The sequence below is a fragment of the Myotis nattereri genome (genome assembly GCF_964212035.1).
Source record: "Myotis nattereri genome assembly, chromosome: 1".
NCBI classification, from domain to species: domain Eukaryota; kingdom Metazoa; phylum Chordata; class Mammalia; order Chiroptera; family Vespertilionidae; genus Myotis; species Myotis nattereri.
The window spans coordinates 12,714,637-12,730,771 of NC_138075.1; the positions used below are offsets into that span (position 1 = coordinate 12,714,637).

Genomic DNA, 16,135 nt, shown 5'->3' on the forward strand with positions numbered 1-16,135 from the left:
ACATAAGTTCCATAAACGATGAAGTTCTTTTATTTTGTGTGTACATCCGTGATCCGTAGGGAAAAGGGGTAAGATGGAGTAAAGGTACTGAGAGCAGAAGTTGAGATTGTGGAATAGGGAATCGGGGGTTGTTTTGGGTTCATTGGTTTGTTGTGATTAATCCCAAGAGTAGACTTCATGCCAGTTCTCTGTCTTTTTCATGATCCTTGACAGTTTCTTTCTTTTCCGGGTGTTAGGTCGCCCACAGAACAGGGGTTAGACGGTTAGGTCGTAACTTTACCTGGTTGAAGCAACCATCCTCCAGGTACTCAAGTCTATTAGGCTGAATTCAGTGGGTGAGGGAGGTGTGAAGTATTTTGAGGTCTTCTCGGAGCGTACCTACCTCTGTTGTATGTGTACTCTTTGGTATTTGAAAGCAGGATGGTATGAGGGTCTTTGAAATCTAGATACGATTTATTTGATGGGGCACTAGGTTTTTGTGCATCCAGTAGTAAGTGGAAGTTATGTCATAGGTCACACTGCTTGAATGTTTATAATTGTGTTTCAGTAAGCCCTAAGGAAGGTAATGCTTTTGCTTTCCTTTCACATAGGTAGGTAGGAAGATAGATGTAGTTGCACAGCCCATACATTGACTCACAATATTGCAAAATGGCGAGTTACTTTTCTATAGATAAAAGATTTATCCTTAAAACAATTTGTAACACTAAAAAGGTTTCCTGAAAAAAATTGCAATGGGATCGTAAAATCGGACTCATATTGCATCTTGAAATTGGTGGCACAAATTTAATACAGTACTAAGAGTATAGATTAAGTAAGAATCAGTGAAAAGGCTCTGGAAATTTCATATCGAACAATGACAGATCATTATTGCTTGTGAAATAGATCAGGCAGATGTTCAGGCTTTTTCATTTTCTTTCAGTTCAGTGCTTGAAATATAAATATAGAAAGTACTTCAAGAATTTTCAATTATTTCATAGCTAAAAAGGTAATATTCATAAATGTGATGCATAGTGGAAAACAGTGTTGTTGAAATGTTAGCCTTAGTACTAAAAAGTTTACTGTTTTTATCATCTGTTTTGTTTCCATATTTGCTTGAAACTTAGGTAAAACTTATTGGTCAAATCTGACTTAGTCTGGGGCTAACCGGAATGAGCCGGTTATTTTCTTTACGTTCTGAAACTGTAAATGCTATATGGCTTGTAAAGAATGAACCACAACCAGTCTATCATTTACTTACCAGTTTTTCTGTCATCTTACTACATCTAATATTGCTAATGATGGTGCCACATGACTTCTCCTTTTTGTCCATGTTGCTTGTTGTTTTACTTCTTTTTACCACATATCTATACTTCTCTAGTAATTTATCCTTTAGTTGTATTTATATCAGTACTGATTTATATAGAAATTAGTTTCACTGTCAGAAATAATACAGGAATTTTAGGGTCACTTGTTCTTATTTTTACAAGGTGGGGGCAAAAGTAGGTTTACGGTTGTTCATATGGAAAATAATACAGTCATTAGTACAAATACAAGCATAAACTTCGTGTTTTGCATACTCCCAGCCATAAACCGACTTTTGCCCCATCCCATATTGTAATCACGAGACTCTCCAGGGGACTGTATGCTCAGGTGATCAGGTGAACGGGGGAGGGGAGCAGAAAGCTGTCTTCCAAAATACAACACTGGCCTTCAAGATTTGTCCCAGCAGCTTCTAGTTTACTTGGTTATTTTTAAAAAATGACACATGGCTGGCAGTTGCTTCAACGTATGGTCCTCAGACCAGGAGCTTCAGCATCACTTGGGAGCATCTTAGGGATGGAGATCTCCAACCCCACCCAACCTACTGAATTAGATGCTGAATTTTAACACTCTCAGCTGATTGTAAACATATTGCTGTTTGAAGTTTGAAAAACACCCTCTATCTCAGTGGTTCTCAACTTTGGCTGCACATTAGAATCTGACAGTTGCCAGATATTAGCAGTGGGTTTAATCAGATTTAGGAAGTTCTCTCTCTAAATTTCTTAGGTTGTTATGTACTTTTATCATAAAAGGGGTTAAATTTTTGTCAAATGTGTTTTCTATATCTGTTTCTATGTGTGGGTTCTGTTGTTATTTATTAATATGACTAGAGGCCTGGTGCACGAAATTCGTGCAGGGGGGGGGGTGTCCCTCAGGGACCCCTTGGGGGATGTCCGATTGCCGGGATCAGGCCTAAACAGCAGTCAGACATCCCTCTCGCAGTATGCAGGACCACTGGTTCCTAAGCGCTCACCTGCTTGCCTGCCTGATTGCCCCTAACTGCCTCTGCCTCAGCCCCCACAACCGTGTCTTTGTCTGGAAGGACATCCGGAAGATGTCTGGTCTAATTAGCATATTACCCTTTTATTAGTATTGATATGTTGGTTAACTTCAATATGTTGAACTAAGTTTTATTCCACTTACCTTTCCTTTTACTATTCATTTAGTATGTTCTGACTTGTTGACTACTACCCAAGCCATCTAGATGTTCAAACCAGAAACCCTAGAGCAGTGGTTCTCAACTTCTGGCCCTTTAAATACAGTTCCTCATGTTGTGACCCAACCATAAAATTATTTTCGTTGCTACTTCATAACTGTAATTTTGCTACTGTTATGAATTGTAATGTAAATATCTGATATGCAGGATGGTCTTAGGCGACCCCTGTGAAAGGGTCGTTCGACCGCCAAAGGGGTCTCGACCCACACGTTGAGAACCGCTGCCCTAGAGTCATCATAGACCGTTTCCTTTCCCTTTCTTCCTATATTCAATCAGTTGATTCTGTTTTAATACCCTCCTAACTTTTCCCTCTTTCGTTACATCCTCCACCCTGATGCCATTTGTTTTCCTCCCAAAGGTGAATCTCATCATCTAAATCTACGTATAGAAAAGTTTATCAAGGAGAAATTTATATTCATTCCCTGTCTTCTGCTGATGTATATAAATCATTACCAACGGTTAGGTCTTTGTCTTGTATTTAAAGATTCATAGATTATTTTATAGGAATTATGGGTGACGTTTTGTTTCGTAAAATGTGATTTGTACTTTAATAGTAATGTTATTGTAGGAGTTCTACTAATACTATTTTTGGACACTAAAGATATGATCTAACTTTATCCAATAAAGGAGTAAAATGGGAAAGAGGGCTTAAAAACAGATGCATACCAACTGAGAGAGTGGAATGTGGTAGGGTTGCTACTGATTTGTTGCTGTGGTTCAGTTGATCCTTGTGAACATCCTGTTTTTGGAGAAGTTTACACACACTGTATCATATTACAGGGATTAGGAGGTCTGTCACTAACTTTATCACATGTACTATTGAAGTAGTAACTCTTAGCCTGAATTTTTATAGAGGTTATTTATTTTAAATCCAGATTATTTTAAATGGATAAGTAAAGTCTAATTTTCACATTGGTATATGTTATAGATACCAAATATTTTGAAATCTCTGTAACCAATTTTAAGTCTTCTGCTTGTTTGTTTTGCAGCCTTGCATTGCATCCTGAACGAGTATTAGTAGCAACCGGACAAGTTGGGAAAGAGCCTTATATCTGTGTTTGGGATTCATACACGGTACAGACCATATCGGTTCTGAAGGATGTTCATACACATGGTATAGCTTGCTTAGCATTCGACTTAGATGGCCAGGTATGTGATAATTTTTTCTTTTTTTGTAATTGTGTGTTAAGAATGTGTACTATAAGAAATTATTATAAATCTATGAATATTAAATCAGAAAGCAATGATGACAAGTATTTGTTCAAGGGTGGAGGAGGGTAGGTGGGATGAGTGGTTGGTGTATATGAGAACAATGAGGTTTTTTAATTTTCTCAAGAACTTTTCAATTGAATTAATTACTATCATGAAAGCTAAAGAGACCCTGATGCAGTGGAATATTATCTGGTTGCTCTAGAAAATTTTACACACAATTCTTTTCCAGGTTGTGTATATTGATAAGACAAATGGAAGACATCTTAGGAAAATTAAGTTTAAGTAGAGTTGTATACATTTTAATTTTTAGTTATTTTAAGGTTTTCTATTAAAATTACATTTTTTTATTGAAAATAACAAGGCAGTTCCTATATGAACTGTTTTTAGACAAAAATCAAAGTTAAAAACAAAGGATATAATTATAATTTCACTTACTTTACTAATCAGTTCCCAAATTATTATTTACTTCTAGACAATGACTTTTTAAAAAATTAAACAAGTCAACAGCTTTTTGGTGGTGTTTTCATGGAACTTATTATACCTAAAACATATTTAAGAAGTGATAAAAAGTTGGCTTTTGTAGGTGTGCAAAACTTTTATAGTCTTTAAAAGTTTTATGTTAAAATTAGAGTTTAGCCGAAACCGGTTTGGCTCAGTGGATGGGGCGTCGGCCTGCAGACTGAGGGGTCCCAGGTTCGATTCCGGTCAAGGGCATGTGCCTGGGTTGCGAGCACATCCCCAGTGGGAGATGTGCAGGAGGCGGCTGATCGATGTTTCTCTCTCATCGATGTTTCTAACTCTCTATCTCTCTCCCTTCCTCTCTGTAAAAAATCAATAAAATATATTTGAAAAAAAAATAAAATAAAATTAGAGTTTAAAAATTATTTTAACCTTTAGAAAAATTTTTTAGCTGCTTTTCAATTCATAAAATTAATTTCATAGGTCTAGATTTAACAGGAACCAATTACATTGTGATCTCTTCCCTTGAAAATGATATCCAGTAGATGTTTTATTTATAACTCTGAGGAATAGCTTCTTTGAGTAGCATAGATACATATGACTTTCTGATAAGAGTCTGGTAAGAGATCTATAAAGACTTAACTGGAACCTCTCATTTGGGGAAAAGTGTGCTTCTAGGTTTAATATCACAGTATAGCAGTGATCGTCAATTACAGAACCTTAATTTGTGTGCCATTTTTATTATTTTTTCAAGTCCCTTAATGTCCTCATATCAGAATTTTATTTTATTTTTTTAAAAGGAAGAGAATTATACTCTTTACCTATTTTACAGGAGATGAGATTTTATGAAATAAACCTATAAAGTTGTTTTTAAATATCATTTACTAAAGGTGTTATGAAATCCAAGATGTTTTAACTATGTGTCTGTATGTTTTAAATGTAGATGTTTTCTTCTTAATTTTAAAATTGCCTTTTCTAAATGTAATATATTACATTGCTGAGGAATTTCTCTTATATGTGTAAGGAGAAGTTATGCCCACCTATTTTCTTAGTTGGAACCTTTAATTTCACTTATTTTAAACAAGTTAAAAGTCTTGGGCACAAGTATTTTATTACCACAGATATTCATGAGAATGTGTTACTTAAAATTTAAGCTTATAAAAAAACATGAGAGCTAAAAGTTATTGAGCACATACTAAGTATAAGGCATTGTCTACATCATTTCATTTAATCCTCACAACCCTATGAAATAGAGACCGTTATTATCTCTACTAGAGGCCTGGTGCACAAAAATTTGTGCACTCGGGGGTAGGGGTCCCTCGGCCCGGCCTGTGCCCTCTCACAGTCTGGGACCCCTCGAGGGATGACCACCGGCTGGCTTAGGCCTGCTCCCTGGGGCATTGGGCCTAAGCTGGCAATCAGACATCGCTCTGGCAGCCCGGCAGGCCTCGGGGGATGTCCACTTGCTGGAGGGGAGCAGACCTAAGCTGCAGTCAGACATCCTTAGCGCTGCTGAGGAGGCAGGAGAGGCTCCCACCACCACTGCTGTACTGGCAACCATCAGCCTGGCTTGTGGCTGAGCAGAGCTCGCCCATGTGGGAGCGCACTGACCACCAGAGGGGCAGCTCCTGCATTGTGTGTCTGCCCCCTGGTGGTCAGTGTGTGTCATAGTGACCAGTCATTCCCAGTCTTTCTGCTGTTAGGTCAGTTTGCATATTACCCGTTTACTATATAGGATAGAGGCCTGGCGCACGGGTGGAAGCCGGCTGGTTTGCCCTGAAGGGTGTCCTGGATCAGGGTGGGGGTCCCGCTGGGGTGCCTGGCCAGCCTGGGTGAGGGGATGATGGCTGTTTGCAGCTGGTCACACCCCCTTCAGGGTGAGGGTCCCCACTGGGGTGCCTGGCCAGCCTGGATGAGGGGCTGATCGCTGTTTTCAGGCTGGCCACACCCCCTTTAGGGTGGGGGTCACCACTGGGGTGCCTGGTCAGTCTGGGTGAGGTGCTGAGTGCCGTTTTCAGGCTGGCCGGCGACTGATGCTCCCAGCCTCTCCTTTTTTTCTTTTTATTCTGGGATCTATTTACCTTCTATAATTGAAACTTTGTTGCCGTCCTGCTCGCTCCAACTCTGAGGCCACCGCTGGCTGAAAGCAGGTATCTGGGGTTTGTTTAGCTTCTATAATTGAAACTTTGTTGCTTTCAGAGCTCAGAGGTGGGCCGCAGCAGGCGGGGAACCTTGGCTTCCTCCATCACTGGAGCAAGCAAGCCTCTTGCTCGCTTCAGCTATGTGGCTGCCCGCCACCATCTTGGTTGGCAGTTAATTTGCATATCGCCCTGATTAGCCATTGGGAGGCATAGCGAAGGTACAGTCAATTACCCTTTTTGTCTTTTATTAGATAGGATTTTACAGATAAAGAAACTGAGACTTAGAGAGGTTAAATAACTTGCCCCAGGTTACACAGCTAGTAAATGGAACCAGAGGTGGAACCCAGGTCACACACACTCCAAATCTCATGTTTGTTTGTTTTTTTGTGTTTTTTTTTAAATATATTTTATTGATTTTTTACAGAGAGGAAGGGAGAGAGATAGAGAGTTAGAAACATCGACCAGCTGCCTCCTGCACATCCCCCACTGGGGATATGCCCGCAACCCAGGTACATGCCCTTGACCGGAATTGAACCCGGGACCCCTCAGTCCGCAGGCCGACGCTCTATCCACTGAGCCAAACCGGTCTCGGCCCAAATCTCATGTTTTTAACCGCAATCCTCAACTGCCTCCCAAAAATGAACTTAGAAGGTGCTTATTTATATTTCAAAAGGAATTTATCCATCTTAAGTACAGTTAAAGCTTGTAAGGAACTGCTTCCAGTTAAAGATTAAGAAGAAAATATCTGAAATTATATTAATGAGAAAATGCTTTAGTTAAAAAATATATTTTAGTACATATCTCTCCACTCTTATATATATATAAACTATTTATGAGATACCAACTAGGAAATGCTGTATAAATTTTCCATGTTCTACTATAACTGAAACTATAAATGACCAATTAAGATTTATCCAGTGAATTAGTTTTTTCCTGTTGGTAGCAATGCTGGATGTTCTTTTCCTAGAGAGGTTCTTCTGAATGGATTGAGTATCTATGCTAACGCTGGAAGTCTCCCTTATGTAGAATAATTAGGGCCTAAAAAGGCTAATTATATAAAGCCACATCAAACAAGGGCTAAAATTTTATAGTAAATGGAGGAGGAATAAGAGGAAGGGAAATTTAGTACTTTATCTTGAAAATATAACCATAATTTAAAATAATAAAAGCACATTTCTCATATTCCATAAAATCTGTTATAGTTACAACTTTGCTAATTTGTAGAATGAACCAAGAATAAAGAATTAACGTTTTTAACCTAATTTGTCAACTATATGCTGGTACAAAATGAAATGCTTTGGCTTACCATTGACTTTTGGCACGTAATTATAACGAGGGTCATTTTTACAAAAATATTAGGGGATTTCACTGTTTTGTTTTGTTTTGTTTTTCAAGGGCCTTCAAATAACCTCCTGATAATCTAAACATACCTCAAGTGCCTATTGCATTTTAAAAAATTTTTCTTGTATTGCTCTTCCAGATCCTAACATCTAATTTAATGGCTTTCTGTATGATTTGACCGATATTTACTTCATGAAGTCCTGTGTCTTTTTCAAAATGAGTGATTTTTACTTTGTAACGTTGTAACAGTTAGATCAGCAGTTCTCAACCTGTGGGTCACGACCCCTTTGGGTGTCGAACAACCCTTTCACAGGGGTCGCCTAAGACCATCGGAAAACACATATATAATTACATATTGTTTTTGTGATTAATCACTATGCTTTAATTATGTTCAATTTGTAACAATGAAAATACATTCTGCATATCAGATATTTACATTATGAGTCATAACAGTAACAAAATTACCGTTATGAAGTAGCAACGAAAATAATTTTATGGTTGGAGGTCACCACAACATGAGGAACTGTATTAAAGGGTCGCGGCATTAGGAAGGTTGAGAACCACTGCGTTAGATCTTATATATTGGACCCTGAGATCACAAAGATCCCCCCACTAAGGTCTTTTAAGTTTAATTGTCCATTATTTGAAAGTATTTCACAATTGCAGGAACACATGGGATGCGTCTAGCTGTGGCTATTGGAATATTTTTCTTATTTGAGTATTTAGTATGCCAGAACTTTTTACTAAAAACTTCCATGGAGTTTTAAAGCTTTTAGCCAGTTGTGACTTGCTTTGTGTGTATGAGGAGTTGAGCCAGAGAGAAGAGGCAATGGTAGAAAGGACAGAGCCCCTCTGTTACTCACTTTATCGTTGTCTTGTGACACTTTAATTTCTACACAGTTTGCTGTAGCAAGAGGTGAATATCTTTGTTTTAGCTAGGTGTTTGTTGAAACCTTCTTGTTCTCAAATATTAAAGATTCACCTGAGTATATTTTTTTTGTCATTGATATAGACAGAGTAGAAGGGGGGAGGGGAAGAGAGAAACAGATCAATGTGAGAGAGACACATCGATTGGTTGCCTCCTAAATGTGCCCCAACCAGGGCCGGGGATTGAACCTGCAACCCTTTGGTGCAAGGGCTGATGCTCTATCCACTGAACAACATCAGCCAACCAGGACTATTCTTTCTCTTTTCATGTGAACCATTCATTCTACACATTTGGGGTTTAAATAGCAACTGTACTTTGCAGAAACGGTTTCTAACAGGGTACTAGATGACATTTCTCATTTGGACAAGAAGAGAAAATAGGTTCTTAAAGCTAATTATAATTATGGTAAACTGATGATGATGATAGCAAACACTTATATAACATTAACTATATTCCAGACACTCTTCTAACTCGTTTATATACAGGGTGGGGCAAAAGTAGGTTTACAGTTGTTCATATGGAAAATAATCCTATCTAATAAAAGAGAAACAACATGGTAATTGGCGTACGACTGCTACCCTTCCCATTGGCTAATCAGAGTGATATGCAAATTAACTGCCAGCCAAGATGGCGGCCGGCAGCCAGGCAGCTTAAACTGAACATGAGGCTTGCTTGCTTCAGTGACGGAGGACTGCAACGTTCCCTGCCTGCATTGCCGACCTCTGAGCTTGCAGTTTAAAAAACATTGTAACAAATACAGAAGCTAAACAAAACCCCAGAAACCAGCTTTCAGAGAGCTGGGATCTCAGTAGATACAGAGATACAGAGTTTCGATTATAGAACTGAAACAAACCAGATACCTGTTTTCAGCAGCTGAGGCCTCAGAGCTGGAGCCAAGCCTCAGAGCTAAAGCTGGCCCAGAATAAAAAGAAAAAAAGGAGCAGTTGGGAGCTTCAGTCCCAGCCTGAAAACAGCCCTCAGCCCCTCACCCAGACTGTCCAGGCACCCCAGTGGGGACCCCTACCCTGAAGGGAATGTGACCAGCTGCAAACAGTCATCATCCCCTCATCCAGGCTGGCCAGGCACCCCAGTGGGGACCCCCACCCTGATCCAGGACACCCTTCAGGGCAAACCAGCTGGCCCCCACCCATGCACCAGGCCTCTATTCTATATAGTAAAAGGGTAATATGCCTCCCAGCACCGGGATCAGCGGAGCTGAGAGGCCTCCCGGCACCGGGATCAGCGTGACAGGGGGCAGCGCCCAAACCCCCTGATCACCCTGCGGCTCTGTGTGTGACAGGGGGCGGGGCCACACGCTCCCTATCGGCCATGCTCTGTTCATAACAGGGGAAGGCACCCCAACCCCCTGATCGGCCCTGCTTTGTGCCTGATAGGGGGGAGCTCCCCAACCCCCTGATCACCCTGCGGCTCTGTGTGTGACAGGGTGCCCCGCCCCAACCCCCCCACCCCACGGGCCCTGCTCTGTGTGTGACGGGGTAGGGCCATAACCTCCCCATCGGCCCTGCCCTGAGTGTGTCAGTGGCGGCGCCCCAAACCCCTGATTGGCCCTGCTCTGTGGGTGATAGAGGGCGGTGCCCCAACCCCCTGATCCACCCTGCCCTGAGTGTGACAGGGGGCGGTGCCCCAACTCCCCTATCGGCCCTACTCTGTGAGTGACAGGAGGGAGCTCCTCAACCCCCTGATCGGCCCTGCTCTGTGCATGATGGGGGAGCTCCCCAACCCCTTGATTGACCCTGCTCTGTGCGTGACAGGGTACGGAGCCCCAACCCCCCTGATGGGCCCTGCTCTCTGCGTGACAGGGGTGGCGCCGCAACCTCCCCATCGACCCTGCCTTGAGTGTGACAGGGGGCGGTGCCCCAACCCCCCAATTGGCCCTACCCTGAGCGTGACTGAGGGTGGCATCGCAACCTCCCAATCCGCCCTGCTCTGTGCATGACAGGGGGTGGCGCCCCAACTCCCCAATTGGCCCTGCTCTGAGCCCGACCAGGGGCTGCACCTAGGGATTGGGCCTGCCCTCTGCCACACGGGAGCAGGCCTAAGCCAGCAGGTCGTTATCTCCCGAGAGGTCCCAGACTGCGAGAGGGCACAGGCCGGGCTGAGGGACCCCCCCATTCCCCCCCGAGTGCACAAATTTTTGTGCACCGGGCCTCTAGTACAATAATAAATAACAATACAAGAATAAACTGTGTTTCACATACTTACAACTGTAAACTTACTTCTGTCCCACCCTGTGTGTATATATGTTAATTGTCATATTGACCCTATGAGGTACTTTTATTATCCCCTCTTAATAGGTAAGGAAACTAAAATACAGAGAGGCTTAAGAACTGTCCAAAGTCATCCAGTTAGTGAGAGATGGGGCGGTGTTCAAATCTAGGCAGTCAGCTACCAGAATCTATGCTCTAAACCAGAGATTGGTAAACTTTCTATAACAAGTCAAATAATAAATAGTTTAAAGCTTTGTGGACTCTGTGGTCTCAGTGACAACGACTCAGCTCTGCACTGTAGTGTGAAAGCATCATAGACAGCTTGTAAAAGAGTGTGTGTGGCTGTGTTCCAACTTTATTTACAAAAATCGGGATGCAGGTAGAGTTTGGCCTGAGAATTGTCGTTTGCAACCCCTGCTTCTAAATCAGCGCTTTTCAAAGTCTGTGTTGTGGGTTGGTCCTTGTGATTTCTTCTTTAACCCTTCATTTACTAAGAAGTATGTCTTGTTAATTTACAAATATTTGAAGGATTTTCTGTATAAACTTCATACTATTCTGATTTCTGTTTTTGTCAGAAACCAGTACCTTATTTTTCTTACCTATTAAGTGGAGATAATAAAAGTACCTCATAGGATAATAACTTCATGCTATTCTGATTTCTGTTTTTGAAAATACAGAAAACGTACTCTGTATTTTCATTTAAAAAAATTCGTTTAGGCTTATTTTGTGATTCAAAATTTTGTGATCTTAATGAAGCATCATGTACATTTGGAAATGGTAGGGAAAAATATGTCTTCTGTTTCCTTTCCTTCTATTTATTGTACTGTTGTTCTCATTCATTTTATTTCTACATGTTTTGTAAACCCCATAATAACTTGTTATTTTTGCCTAGAATAGTTAGTTTTAAAGGCAAATTAAAAATAAGAAAAATCATATTTATGCATTTACTATTTGGGTGCCCTTCATTCATATGTGTAAATTAAGTCTTGAGTGACTGACGCTTTGTGATCTTTGGGAGTTTTTTGGCCTAGCTTCTTCGTAATTGTTTTTTCCCCTCAGAATTTGTTCTTTGCTTGGCCTCAGGATTTTACCCTGTGCATGAAATATTGGTGTTCTCAAGGGGTCTTATAAACTGACTTTATGGAGCTTTTTCTCTGTTCTGCAAATTACTAGCCATCTTGGCTTCTCTGAACTCTAGGCTGTCTTCTCAAATCAGCAAGTCTGCTGGCCTCTGTTTGGATTCCACCCTCCTGGGCTGTAGTCTGGAAATTGCCTTCTAGATAAAGGCTGGGGCAATTTCACGACTCACCTTGTTTGTTTCCCCCCCTTTCAGGATTCACAGTTCTTCACTTCCTATTATGAATGTCTGAAAACATTTTGTTTCATGTACTTTATACAGTTTTTGGATTGTTTATAGCCGAGGATCAGGTTCAGACCCTAATACTCATTCATGGCCAGAAGTTCATCTTTCATGTTTCTTAACCCCTCTCCTACTTTCCATCTCACTGTCTCCTCTTTTCAAGTCTCTCTTTACTCCCCTCTAATCGCCTATTTAACTCTTCCAATGAGTTTTTAATTTCATTTATTTTTTCATATCTAGAAATTCTCTTTGCTTTTTCAAATCTGCCTGGATACTTTTATAGCCTCCTATTCTTTGCTCATATGAAGATATTTTTAAGTCTTTTTTAAAAAAAATATGTTTTTATTGGTTTCAGAGAGGAAGGGAGAGAGAAACATCCATGATGAGAGAGAATCATGGATCGGCTGTCTCCTGCATGCACCCCTACAGGGGATCAAGCACACAACCCAGGCATGTGCCCTTGACTGGAATCGAACCCAGGACCCTTTAGTCTGCAGCCTGACGTTCTATCCACTGAGCCAAACCAGCTCGGGCTATTTTTAAGTCTTATTTTATATAATCTGATAAATCCAATGTCTGATGTTTTGCAGGACTGATTTTGCTGTTTGTCGTGACTTTCTGATTCTCACTCATGTCTCTATGTGATTATAGGGAACAGGTTGTTTATTTTTTATTTTATTTTTATTGATTGCTATCTTTACAAATACTTTGAGGGATGGGTGTTTTAGTCCTCCACATAGTATTTATATCTGCCTATGTAACATTGTTGAAAAATGCTTGAAGATTCTGCAATCCTTAGGACCACTCTAAATGAAAATTTCGGATTTATGATTAATGTGGATTTAGGCCTTACAGCCACAGGAAGGCTGCTTGTGGCTACAGATTTTCAGGGTAGTGTTTCTCCCTTCATGCATTGCCACCCCTCCTTAAAATAGGATAGTTTCTTGTTTTCCCTTACTCTGAGGAGTTAGATGCTTTAGTTAGAGGTTTGCATATCAAATCCCTACCTTAGGCGTGTCTTAAACTTTATTTCCTATTCCTGTTCAGCCTACAGAACAAAATCAGGCTTACCAGGACTTAGCTGACACCTTTAGAGTAAAGTGGATGGACGTAGGAGCTCTTACTATTCCAGATTCCCATATGAAACAACTTTGTTTTTGTTCTCAGATTTCTTAATTTTTGACAGCTCAGTAGTACATTTAAAAGATGTTTTTACATTTTATCTAACATTTTTAGTTTTTGACAGGAGAGATGTTTAGGGTATTTTGTCAATCCTACTGTTAGACATGGAAGTCATCCTTCTGTTTCTTAATGTGAAGAATCACATATATGTGCAGATATTAACAAGATGAAATATATCCAGCCTTTCTCAATAAAGTCTATAAAATATAACTATTTTGATGTTTATAATACGAGTAGAATTTGCAATTTATAATTTGGTTCCTTTTTTATCTGTTTGCCTGCCCTTCGGGACTTCTTGGAAATATTTCAGCGCTTGGTTTCAGTTGGACTCGATTCAAAAAATGCAGTTTGTGTTTGGGATTGGAAAAGGGGAAAAATGTTATCTATGGCTCCTGGTCACACGGATAGAGTAAGTATTGCCTTTCTGGTTTCTAATGGGTACTGCATGGGAAACGGCCAGAGGGTGTCAGGGGATTTTATGTTTCTGTCTTTTGTTATTGACCAATAGTTCATATCTAATTAAAAATTTAAAGTACAGTTGTAATTAGAATGCATATGTATTGTAGACTCAATAGGTGTAGTGTTAGCACAAAACTTTTAACCTAGTTGCTTCAGCAAAAATGATGAATTTTGTGACACTAAAACCTCAATTTAAAAATTGAATGGTAAAGGCCTATGGTCGGTTTAGTTTGGTTAACCACTGATTTGTTACATATATTTCATAGTTAAGATGAAAACGATATTTCGTGTGTGAATTTAAAATTATGTATTAGGCCGAGACCGGTTTGGCTCAGTGGATAGAACGTTGGCCTGCGGACTGAAAGGTCCCAGGTTCGATTCCGGTCAGGGGCATGTACCTGGCTTGCGGGCACATCCCCAGTGGGGAGTGTGCAGGAGGCAGCTGATCGATGTTTCTCTCTCATCGATGTTTCTAACTCTCTCCCTTTCTCTCTGTAAAAAATCAATAAAAAATATATATATATATAAAATTATGTATTAGAATGAGGGTTTTTAGAGACCTAACCTTTTTTATTTATGAAACTTGTTAAAAATATATTATTCTAAGATGTTTAAAATTAACATAAAGAATATGATGTCAGCTTTTGAATTAAATATTATACTACTTTTATATAAACATACATCAGAATTTTATCATAAACTCTTTAAAATGTCTGAGTTCTTTGTGTGTAATAAAATGTTTAGCTGAACCAGCACAGGAGGGATAGTCATTGATTCTATTTCGGGGGAATCTATGAATCTGTAAAAGTGTATAGAAACATTTGTGTGATTTGCGTTTTGGAAAAAAAACCTTTGGTTTTTAGCAGATTCTCAGAGAGTCCTGTTACACACAAAAAAACACAATTTAGATTATTAAAATGTTAAGTATAGCTTATTAAACAATTTTGTATTCTGACTTAGAACAAAGCATTTCACACATTAGTACTTTGGATTTAGTAAATAGATTGATTATTATGAAAAAATGATACTGTCATTGGAACTTTTAAAACTATTTTGTGGTTAGTATTTTAAAGTTTCATCAGTATGTTTTTCACTTAATCTGTTTTTTTGGTGAGTTGCTAACCATTAACTTATAAGATGTATTCTTTCTTCATTATCACTGAAGGCTATCACTTAGTGTATTTTTAGAGGTACTGAGCATTTTACATCATTGTGCTGGCAGGTGTCAAAGAAATATGATGAAGACTACCAGATAGCAGAATTATTTTCTGCTATGAAATTATTTTTCAAATATTAGTTTTTCTTATATTTATTATTAAAGTACATGTTTCTAATGCATGTTTGATTTCATCTGGGGTTTTTTCTTGTTTTTGTAATAAAAATGGTTTGTGTGTATTTAGAATTTATGGAATCTTAGAAAGGAACAGAGCCTGGGGATCTCCAAAATTTAAGTGCATAAGTTAATTTTGTTTGACTTATAAACAATAAAAATAAAAATAGAATTTGCACTATGAAATAAATATTTGGATTCTTTATGAAAGTAGTTCTGCATGATAGAAAGCTTTCTGGCTGTATGTGTTAAGTGTGTGTTCCATTCAGATTTTTCTTTTGTAGAAATGCCTATGCCCTAGTTGTATTGAACCATTCTTGTTATTTATGGGCCTATATTTTTTTAAAATATATTTTATTAATTTTTTACAGAGAGGAAGGGAGAGGGAGAGAGAGTTAGAAACATCGAAGAGAGAGAAACATCGATCAGCTGCCTCCTGCACACCTCCTACTGGGGATGTGCCCACAACCAAGGTACATGCCCTTGACCGGAATCAAACCTGGAACCTTTCAGTCCGCAGGCCAACACTCTACCCACTGAGCCAAACCGGTTAGGGCTATGGGCCTATATTTTAAAAAAAGAATTAAAAATAGAGTTGTTAATTGCCATTCTACTACTTGCTTCATAAGTTCATGTAGTTGTTTCATAAGTTCATAGAAACTAAGAAATAGTTTTGTTTTTTTTTAAATAAAGAACAGCTCATCTTTTTTTAAAAAAAAACAACAACATTTTGATTGATTTCAGAGAGGAAGGGAGAGAAAGAGAGAGATAGAAACATCAACGAGAGAAAAATCATTGATCAGCTGCCTCCTGCATGCCCCACACTGGGGATTGAGCCCACAACCCAGTCATGTGCCCTGACCAGGAATCAAACTGTGATCTCCTGGTTCATAGGTTGATGCTCAACTACTGAGCCATGTTGGCTGGGCAAGATACAGCTTTTGTTCCTTATCATTTATGTATTTACTTTATTTCTCATA

At 39.5% G+C, this 16,135-nt stretch overlaps 1 protein-coding gene across 2 annotated transcripts in view; it reads left to right on the forward strand.

Annotated features, from left to right (window-relative positions):
- EML5 (EMAP like 5) overlaps positions 1–16,135 on the forward strand; it is a gene marked incomplete at both ends in the record, with an annotated part of 107,835 nt that overhangs the window by 1,133 nt on the left and 90,567 nt on the right. For both annotated transcript variants that reach the window (XM_081111714.1, XM_081111713.1), the window contains 2 exons: positions 3,505–3,664; positions 13,677–13,775. In XM_081111714.1, coding sequence (XP_080967840.1) covers positions 3,505–3,664; positions 13,677–13,775 — 259 coding nt within the window. The remainder of the gene's footprint in view (positions 1–3,504; positions 3,665–13,676; positions 13,776–16,135) is intronic.